The following is a 10000-nucleotide window of genomic DNA, read 5'->3' as shown; positions in this document are numbered from 1 at the left end:
GTTCTAAGACCTGGTCATCAGGAACCTGATGACCAGGTCGTGCTGATTTACCTTTTTGTTCTCCAAGAGATCGTGGTGGGCAGATATTGCGGCCACATAAACTTTAAGGGTGGAGGGAGACAGCCTTCGCTCCAACCCCTCTTGGAGGAACGAGAGCATGGACCCGATCGGGCATTTCCAGGGGTCTTCTTGTCGGGAAGAGCACCTGGTGACGAAGAGGTTCCACTTCAACGCATAGGCATGCCGAGTGGACTCTGCCCTAGCGGAAGTGATGGTAGCCACCACCGTAGGTGGCAGGCCACTCAAAACTGCCGCGTCCCAAGCAGGAGCCACACGTGGAGGTTCCAAAGATCGGGACGCGGGTGCCATAGGGTGCCCCGTCTCTGAGGAGATACTCAGAGGAAAGGCCAGGGAGGGGCTGTTGCAAGGAGTAAGAGTTCAGGGAACCAGGTCCGGCCGTGCCAATACGGGGTGACCAGAAGGACCTGCTCCTTGACCTCCCTGACTTCGCACAATAGCTGTGCGAGTAGGCTCACTGGGGGGGACGCATATTCGCATAGGCCCCGCATTCAGCTGTGCGCCAGTACATCCGTGCCGACCGTGCCCTCGGACGGGGAATAGAACAGGCTTGTTGTGATTTGTTCCCAAATCAGCTGGACCGACTGGGGATGGAGTCTCCAATCTCCAGGAAGTGGCTGAGACCGTGAGCTTGTGGGCTGCACGGTTCAGTTCTCCCGGGACATGGAAGCACGAAGGGACCTCAGATGCTTCGACTCCATAGGACAAGATGGCGGGCGAGTTGAGACATACAGCAGGAGCATAGATCGGCCTGGTGGTTGATGTACGCTACTGACCGTGTAGTCTGACCGGACTAGTACATGTTGACCCTTCAACAACGCTAGGAAGCGGTGCAGGGCGAACCGCACTGCCAGCAACTCGAGGCAATTGACATGCAGGAGGCGCAGGGGTCCTGTCCAGGAGCCCGCGGTAGCATGTCCATTGCACATGGCATCCCAGCCCATGGAGGAGGCATCTGTTGAGATATCATTATGCCTTTGAAACTCGCCCCAAGGACCACCGGCCCGTAGAAATGAGGTTCGGCCACGGGGTGAGGGTCTGCAAGTCAGCAGTGACTGTGCACGCTTGCTGGTAAGCAGCACGCACATGGCGACCGAGTCGGAAACCATACTGAGAAAAGAGATCCTCTGCACGGGGCAGAGTCACTCTTCTCCCAGTTGACCCGAAGGCCCAGACAGGCTAAGTGCCGGAGCACTTGGACTCTGTGTTCGCACACCTGTTCTTGAGAGTGACCCAGTATGAGCCAGTCGTCGAGGTAGTTCAGGATGCGAACCCCGTGCTGCCTGAGTGGCGCAAGGGCTGCCTTGATAGACTATGTGGAGTCACGATGGAACAGAGCTGGCCCGAATGGGAGGACCACGTACTGAATGTCTGCCCCTCGAAGCAAACCATAGGAACGGTCCGCGTCGAGGAAGGAGACCTGGAAGTAGGCGACCTTCAGGTTGATCACTGCAACCAATCTACCGGACGAACCGAGGAGGCGTTCACTACCAACATCCTGAACGGAAGCCTGAGAAGGGATCAGTTCAGGACGGGCAGGTCCAGGATTGGCCGTAACCCACTGGTTTCCTAGGGTACAATGAAATAAGGGCTGAGGAAGCCGGACTTCATTTTCGGCTGGAGGGACAGGCTCGATCGCACCCTTCGCCAGTAGGGTGGCAACCTCCGCACGCATGACTGGGGCCTTTTATTGGGCCCCACCATGGAGCGCGGACTCCCCTGAAGCGGGGAGGAGCCTGTGCAAACTGAATCGTGTAGCCGAGCCTGATGGCCTTCGCGACCCAGCGGACAGTCCCTGAAGATGTAGCCAGGCTCCCGGGAATTGACCAGCAGGGTCACTTGAACCACAGACGTACCCCGGGTAGTGCAGCGTGGCAGCGTGACTGGCCCAGACGTGGGAGGCGTAGCGTCCTGGTGTGGGGGCACAGTCAGCAGCTGACAGAGGAGACCAGGGAAGGACGCATGTTCCACTGGGGTCTGCTCTGAGAGGAGGCTGGTGACAGAGAGGGACGAGAGCGGCGCGGCCCGGCGGGCGGCACACACTGCCATCACCGGTCTCTGGGACCTCAGAGATGGGGACACCAGTTCCTTCCAAGTGCCGCCAGCCCGGGGGCCAGCAGCAGAAGGATTTTCCCCCCGGCCCTCCACCGGGGGAAGGAGAGGCCCTGCTACCATCCCCTGGAAAGAACTGGGACCCATCTCTGAGTTGTCCGTTTAACCAGGCCGGGGAGCGGACTGGGCGTCATCCTGCAACCACCTCCACGGCGCGGCCCAGGTGAAGGCTGCTGCTGGGGCTGGGGCTGGGCTGCCCTCGGCGGCGAGCGAACTGAGGCAACTGAGCCGGCGGCTGGTGCAGCAGCTGGCCGCCGGGGCAGTACGTGTTACAGCCTCAGTCTGCTCTGGGGCGGCCGAGAACCGTTGGGCGCAGTTCTCAGCCGCGCTGCCGAAGAGGCCAGCCTGGGATATGGGTGAGTTGAGGAGGCGGGCTCACTCAGCCTCCTCCACATCACCAGGTAAGGCCTGGTGTTTCTCCCTGACCACAGCTGTGGACATTGCCCGACCCAGGGAGCGTGTGGCCACCTTCACCGCCCAGAGGGCGGAAACAGTGGCGGAACGCAGCTCATAGAAGTGCCCTGGGTCGGCTCCACTCTTGTGCATGTGCAAAGGGGCGGCGGCCTGCCCGTAGCTCTGCAGGACCACGCCACCGAAGTAGACGAGCTCACAGGCTTAGGGAGGGTGCTTAGGACAGCCACGCCACGTCAAAGCCCTCTGTGGACACCGTAGTGCGCAACAGAGAGTTCAACAGTTGGGGGGGGGGCCCAGTGTACCCTAGGCCGCGGCCCCATCAAGGGCAGAGAAGGCGGAGGAGGCCACCAAACTGTCGCGGGAAGCACGGGGACTTCCGGGACCGTGTGATCTCCTCATGCACCCCGGGATGAAAGGCATTGGGGGCGGGGCCCAACAGCTGTCAGGTGCCGCCCCCAAAAATCGATCGTTTAACCACGAGCACTCGCGACAGGGCGGAGTTCCACACCAGCGCGAGACTCGCGGCTGCCCGAGATAACATGGCTGTCAATTCTAGGTTGGTCAGCACACCTGAAGGCGGAGTCTAATCGTCATCCCCAAAGGACTCTAGCCCACCTTGGGATGCGGCGATCGACATCTCAATGCTATCTGGAGTGTGAACGAAACGAACGAGGCGTCAGAGACGGTCCCACTGCTTCAGTCCAGCGCTCGCGGGAAGCGATGTGCGAGAGGGGGGCGTGGCCCGAGATGGTAGATTGGGTCGTGGCAGAGAGGACTCTCTCAGTGGGAACATGGCACATCCACAAACACTGCCCGAACGTGCTGAAGCCCAAACACCTCGAGCAGTGAATGTGCCCATCAGACGGCAATGGAGATCGATCGCACCCGGAAGTGCGCGGGCGAACGGTCTTGAAAAAGACATGCCACGTGCAAGCTCATTTTGTGAGAGGAAAGCTCTGCAGAGTGCCGAAGCGCCCAGCGAAAACACACACAGCTGTTGCAGATCAGCAGGCAGGGAGTGTGAGATCACACCAACACCCTGGAGAACCGCTCGTCTCGAAGACTGAAGAGAGGACTTCAGAATTCAGGCTTGCAGGAGTGAAGAGATGCTCCTGGCTCCGATGCAGAAACATAATGCGCTATTGCCCATGTACTTCCTTATATACCCACACGGTGGGGCGGAGTTACGTATGCAAATTCCGCATGCCCATGGCCCATCATCGAAAATGATTAGCTTCTAAGTGAAACCCCCATTCGTTTGTCACTAACGTTACATTGTAGTGACTGACCGAAAGGGAACCGAGGTTACGTTAAGTAAAGGTCCTTTCACACTGGATGCGATTTTGATGCGCAAATGGTTTTATTTTTTGATCAGCTGTTTGTGTAATGAGAGCTTCCACACCGAACGCGAATGTGCTGCGGCGAAAAAACTTTTATTTTTCCGTTTCGATGTCGAATTTAACACTCGCATCGACAGAAAAGGCTAACCAATCACATACAAGGACACAAAGGTGACGAAATGTCCAGTTTATGTCACTAGCCATTCAATCAACATTAACCTTTGCCAGGTATCGCATTTCTCACGAGATTACAGCTGTAGTTGTGTTTACAGCTGTGTTTGCCCACTATAGGCTACAGATTACCATATTATAATCAATAAGTTGATTTTTTTCTAACCTAATTGTGAAAAGTGAATGTGTTTCCGTCAGTACCACTGCGGCACTGAAATGTTTACATTGTGGAAACACAGCTGCTCCGGATCGATTGTTTCCTGAAGTGTGTGTCTCGTCAGATGCGGCGCTTCTCTCTCTCTCTCTCTCTCTCTCTCTCTCTCTCTCTCTCTCTCTCTCTCTCTCTCTCTCTCTCTCTCTCTCTCTCAGAACAAACGGTTTTATTAACTCTCTACAAAACACAACACACTTCTGCATCAGTGTGAGTGCGGACAGAGCTAATGCAGCGTCTTACATCAAATATATGATGAGGGAATGAATAACCGCCTGATTAAAAACATCTGTACTTCAGTCTGACTCTCTTTATTAACATCAGGCTGAATGAACAGACACTCGTGATGTGGACAGTTACGGTTTATTAATGTAAACTCACCGTGAGAAATGCATTTATTAGTCTGCTAATGTTAGCTAATACAAATAAAGCGGTTTATTGTCAGTTCACTGCGCATTAATGTTCCCAAACTCAACGTTTGATTATAATCATGTGATGACCTTTGAACTGTTGTTGACTCGTCAGTCCTGTGTGCAGTTCTCAGAGCGCACACAAGATGGCGGCGTTAGATATTCTACTCACAGCTGATGATGGGGAGATGAATCGCTCTCTTCTGAGTGTGTGTGTGTGTGTGTGTGTGTGTTCCTCTGTCCATCAGGTCGCTGACCTCATGCTCTTCTACAACGAGACGGGCGGCTTCCTCCCAGACAGGGTCGGCAGTCTCCAAGAGCTGCTCCGCCTTCACCTCAAACTGCCCACCGCTGACCTTTCACCTCTCCGGGCCAGAGACCGCCACACTAAGGTCAGACACACTGAGGTCAGACACACTGAGGTCAGACACACTGAGGTCAGACACTCTGAGGTCAGACACTCTGAGGTCAGACACACTGAGGTCAGACACACTAAGGTCAGACACTCTGAGGTCAGACACACTGAGGTCAGACACACTAAGGTCAGACACACTAAGGTCAGACACACTGAGGTCAGACACACTGAGGTCAGACACACTAAGGTCAGACACACTGAGGTCAGACACACTGAGGTCAGACACACTAAGGTCAGACACACTGAGGTCAGACACACTGAGGTCAGACACACTAAGGTCAGACACACTGAGGTCAGACACACTGAGGTCAGACACACTGAGACACACTGAGGTCAGACACACTAAGGTCAGACACACTAAGGTCAGACACACTGAGGTCAAACACACTAAGGTCAGACACACTGAGGTCAGACACACTGAGGTCAGACACACTGAGGTCAGACACACTAAGGTCAGACACACTAAGGTCAGACACACTAAGATCAGACACACTGAGGTCAGACACACTGAGGTCAGACACACTGAGGTCAGACACACTGAGGTCAGACACACTGAGGTCAGACACACTGAGGTCAGACACACTAAGGTCAGACACACTAAGGTCAGACACACTGAGGTCAGACACACTGAGGTCAGACACACTGAGACACACTGAGGTCAGACACACTGAGGTCAGACACACTAAGGTCAGACACACTGAGGTCAGACACACTGAGGTCAGACACACTGAGGTCAGACACACTGAGGTCAAACACACTGAGGTCAGACACACTGAGGTCAGACACACTGAGGTCAGACACACTGAGACACACTGAGGTCAGACACACTGAGGTCAGACACACTAAGGTCAGACACACTGAGACACACTGAGGTCAGACACACTGAGGTCAGACACACTAAGGTCAGACACACTAAGATCAGACACACTGAGGTCAGACACACTGAGGTCAGACACACTGAGGTCAGACACACTGAGGTCAGACACACTAAGGTCAGACACACTGAGGTCAGACACACTGAGGTCAGACACACTGAGGTCAGACACACTGAGGTCAGACACACTGAGGTCAGACACACTGAGGTCAGACACACTGAGGTCAGACACACTGAGGTCAGACACACTAAGGTCAGACACACCGAGGTCAGACACACTGAGGTCAGACACACTGAGGTCAGACACACTGAGGTCAGACACACTGAGGTCAGACACACTGAGGTCAGACACACTGAGGTCAGACACACTAAGGTCAGACACACTAAGGTCAGACACACTGAGGTCAGACACACTGAGGTCAGACACACTGAGGTCAGACACACTGAGGTCAGACACACTAAGGTCAGACACACTGAGGTCAGACACACTGAGGTCAGACACACTGAGGTCAGACACACTGAGGTCAGACACACTGAGGTCAGACACACTAAGGTCAGACACACTAAGGTCAGACACACTGAGGTCAGACACACTGAGGTCAGACACACTGAGGTCAGACACACTGAGGTCAGACACACTGAGGTCAGACACACTGAGGTCAGACACACTGAGGTCAGACACACTGAGGTCAGACACACTGAGGTCAGACACACTGAGACACACTGAGGTCAGACACACTGAGGTCAGACACACTGAGGTCAGACACACTAAGGTCAGACACACTGAGGTCAGACACACTAAGGTCAGACACACTAAGGTCAGACACACTGAGGTCAGACACACTAAGGTCAGACACACTGAGGTCAGACACACTGAGACACACTGAGGTCAGACACACTAAGGTCAGACACACTGAGGTCAGACACACTGAGGTCAGACACACTAAGGTCAGACACACTGAGGTCAGACACACTAAGGTCAGACACACTGAGGTCAGACACACTAAGGTCAGACACACTAAGGTCAGACACACTGAGGTCAGACACACTGAGGTCAGACACACTAAGGTCAGACACACTGAGGTCAGACACACTGAGGTCAGACACACTAAGGTCAGACACACTGAGGTCAGACACACTGAGGTCAGACACACTGAGGTCAGACACACTAAGGTCAGACACACTAAGGTCAGACACACTGAGGTCAGACACACTGAGGTCAGACACACTGAGACACACTGAGGTCAGACACACTGAGGTCAGACACACTAAGGTCAGACACACTAAGGTCAGACACACTAAGGTCAGACACACTAAGATCAGACACACTGAGGTCAGACACACTGAGGTCAGACACACTGAGGTCAGACACACTGAGGTCAGACACACTGAGGTCAGACACACTAAGGTCAGACACACTGAGTTCAGACACACTAAGGTCAGACACACTGAGGTCAGACACACTGAGGTCAGACACACTGAGGTCAGACACACTGAGGTCAGACACACTAAGGTCAGACACACTGAGGTCAGACACAGTGAGGTCAGACACACTAAGGTCAGACACACTGAGGTCAGACACACTAAGGTCAGACACACTGAGGTCAGACACACTGAGGTCAGACACACTAAGGTCAGACACACTGAGACACACTGAGGTCAGACACACTGAGGTCAGACACACTAAGGTCAGACACACCGAGGTCAGACACACTAAGGTCAGACACACTGAGGTCAGACACACTGAGGTCAGACACACTGAGGTCAGACACACTGAGACACACTGAGGTCAGACACACTGAGGTCAGACACACTGAGGTCAGACACACTAAGGTCAGACACACTGAGGTCAGACACACTGAGGTCAGACACACTGAGGTCAGACACACTGAGGTCAGACACACTGAGGTCAGACACACTAAGGTCAGACACACTGAGGTCAGACACACTGAGACACACTGAGGTCAGACACACTAAGGTCAGACACACTGAGGTCAGACACACTGAGGTCAGACACACTAAGGTCAGACACACTGAGGTCAGACACACTGAGGTCAGACACACTAAGGTCAGACACACTGAGGTCAGACACACTAAGGTCAGACACACTGAGGTCAGACACACTGAGACACACTGAGGTCAGACACACTAAGGTCAGACACACTAAGGTCAGACACACTGAGGTCAGACACACTGAGGTCAGACACACTAAGGTCAGACACACTAAGGTCAGACACACTGAGGTCAGACACACTGAGGTCAGACACACTGAGGTCAGACACACTGAGGTCAGACACACTGAGGTCAGACACACTGAGACACACTGAGGTCAGACACACTGAGGTCAGACACACTGAGACACACTGAGGTCAGACACACTGAGGTCAGACACACTGAGACACACTGAGGTCAGACACACTGAGGTCAGACACACTGAGGTCAGACACACTGAGGTCAGACACACTAAGGTCAGACACACTGAGGTCAGACACACTGAGGTCAGACACACTGAGGTCAGACACACTGAGACACACTGAGGTCAGACACACTGAGGTCAGACACACTAAGGTCAGACACACTGAGGTCAGACACACTAAGGTCAGACACACTAAGGTCAGACACACTGAGGTCAGACACACTAAGGTCAGACACACTGAGGTCAGACACACTAAGGTCAGACACACTAAGGTCAGACACACTGAGGTCAGACACACTAAGGTCAGACACACTGAGACACACTGAGGTCAGACACACTGAGACCAGACACACTGAGGTCAGACACACTGAGGTCAGACACACTAAGGTCAGACACACTGAGGTCAGACACACTAAGGTCAGACACACTGAGGTCAGACACACTGAGGTCAGACACACTGAGGTCAGACACACTGAGGTCAGACACACTGAGGTCAGACACTGAGGTCAGACACACTGAGGTCAGACACACTGAGGTCAGACACACTAAGGTCAGACACACTAAGGTCAGACACACTGAGGTCAGACACACTAAGGTCAGACACACTGAGGTCAGACACACTAAGGTCAGACACACTGAGGTCAGACACACTGAGGTCAGACACACTGAGGTCAGACACACTGAGGTCAGACACTGAGGTCAGACACACTAAGGTCAGACACACTAAGGTCAGACACACTGAGGTCAGACACACTAAGGTCAGACACACTGAGGTCAGACACACTGAGGTCAGACACACTGAGGTCAGACACACTGAGGTCAGACACACTGAGGTCAGACACACTAAGGTCAGACACACTGAGGTCAGACACACTGAGGTCAGACACACTAAGGTCAGACACACTGAGGTCAGACACACTGAGGTCAGACACACTGAGGTCAGACACACTGAGGTCAGACACACTAAGGTCAGACACACTGAGGTCAGACACTGAGGTCAGACACTGAGGTCAGACACACTGAGGTCAGACACACTGAGGTCAGACACACTGAGGTCAGACACACTGAGGTCAGACACACTGAGGTCAGACACACTGAGGTCAGACACACTGAGTTCTGTGAGCTTGGATCTACTTCCCACTTCATTCATGTTCTGACTTGACACAGCGTTCATGTCCACTTATTTAACTACTGGGTCTGTGTGTGTGTGTGTGTGTGTGTGTCCTGCAGGAGTGTCCTGAGGTCTGGTATCTGAGGCCGTGTCCTCCAGCTCTGATGAGTGTGTGTGTGTGTGTGTGTGTGTGTGTGTGTCCTGCAGGAGTGTCCTGAGGTCTGGTATCTGAGGCCGTGTCCTCCAGCTCTGATGAGTGTGTGTGTGTGTGTGTGTGTGTGTGTGTGTGTGTGTGTGTGTGTGTGTGTCCTGCAGGAGTGTCCTGAGGTCTGGTATCTGAGGCCGTGTCCTCCAGCTCTGATGAGTGTGTGTGTGTGTGTGTGTGTGTGTGTGTCCTGCAGGAGTGTCCTGAGGTCTGGTATCTGAGGCCGTGTCCTCCAGCTCTGAT

The 10000-nt window shown here is 53.7% G+C and overlaps 1 protein-coding gene across 1 annotated transcript in view; it reads left to right on the top strand.

Moving 5' to 3' along the window:
- Positions 1 to 10000, top strand: part of exd1 (exonuclease 3'-5' domain containing 1) — a gene marked incomplete at both ends in the record, with an annotated part of 29781 nt that overhangs the window by 5194 nt on the left and 14587 nt on the right. The window contains one exon of the mRNA XM_079832795.1: positions 4985 to 5128. Within this exon, the coding sequence (XP_079688921.1) occupies positions 4985 to 5128 (144 nt within the window). The remainder of the gene's footprint in view (positions 1 to 4984; positions 5129 to 10000) is intronic.

Source organism: Gobio gobio (assembly GCF_949357685.1).
Source record: "Gobio gobio genome assembly, chromosome: 13".
NCBI lineage: Eukaryota > Metazoa > Chordata > Actinopteri > Cypriniformes > Gobionidae > Gobio > Gobio gobio.
This window is presented reverse-complemented; position numbering and strand designations above follow the sequence as displayed.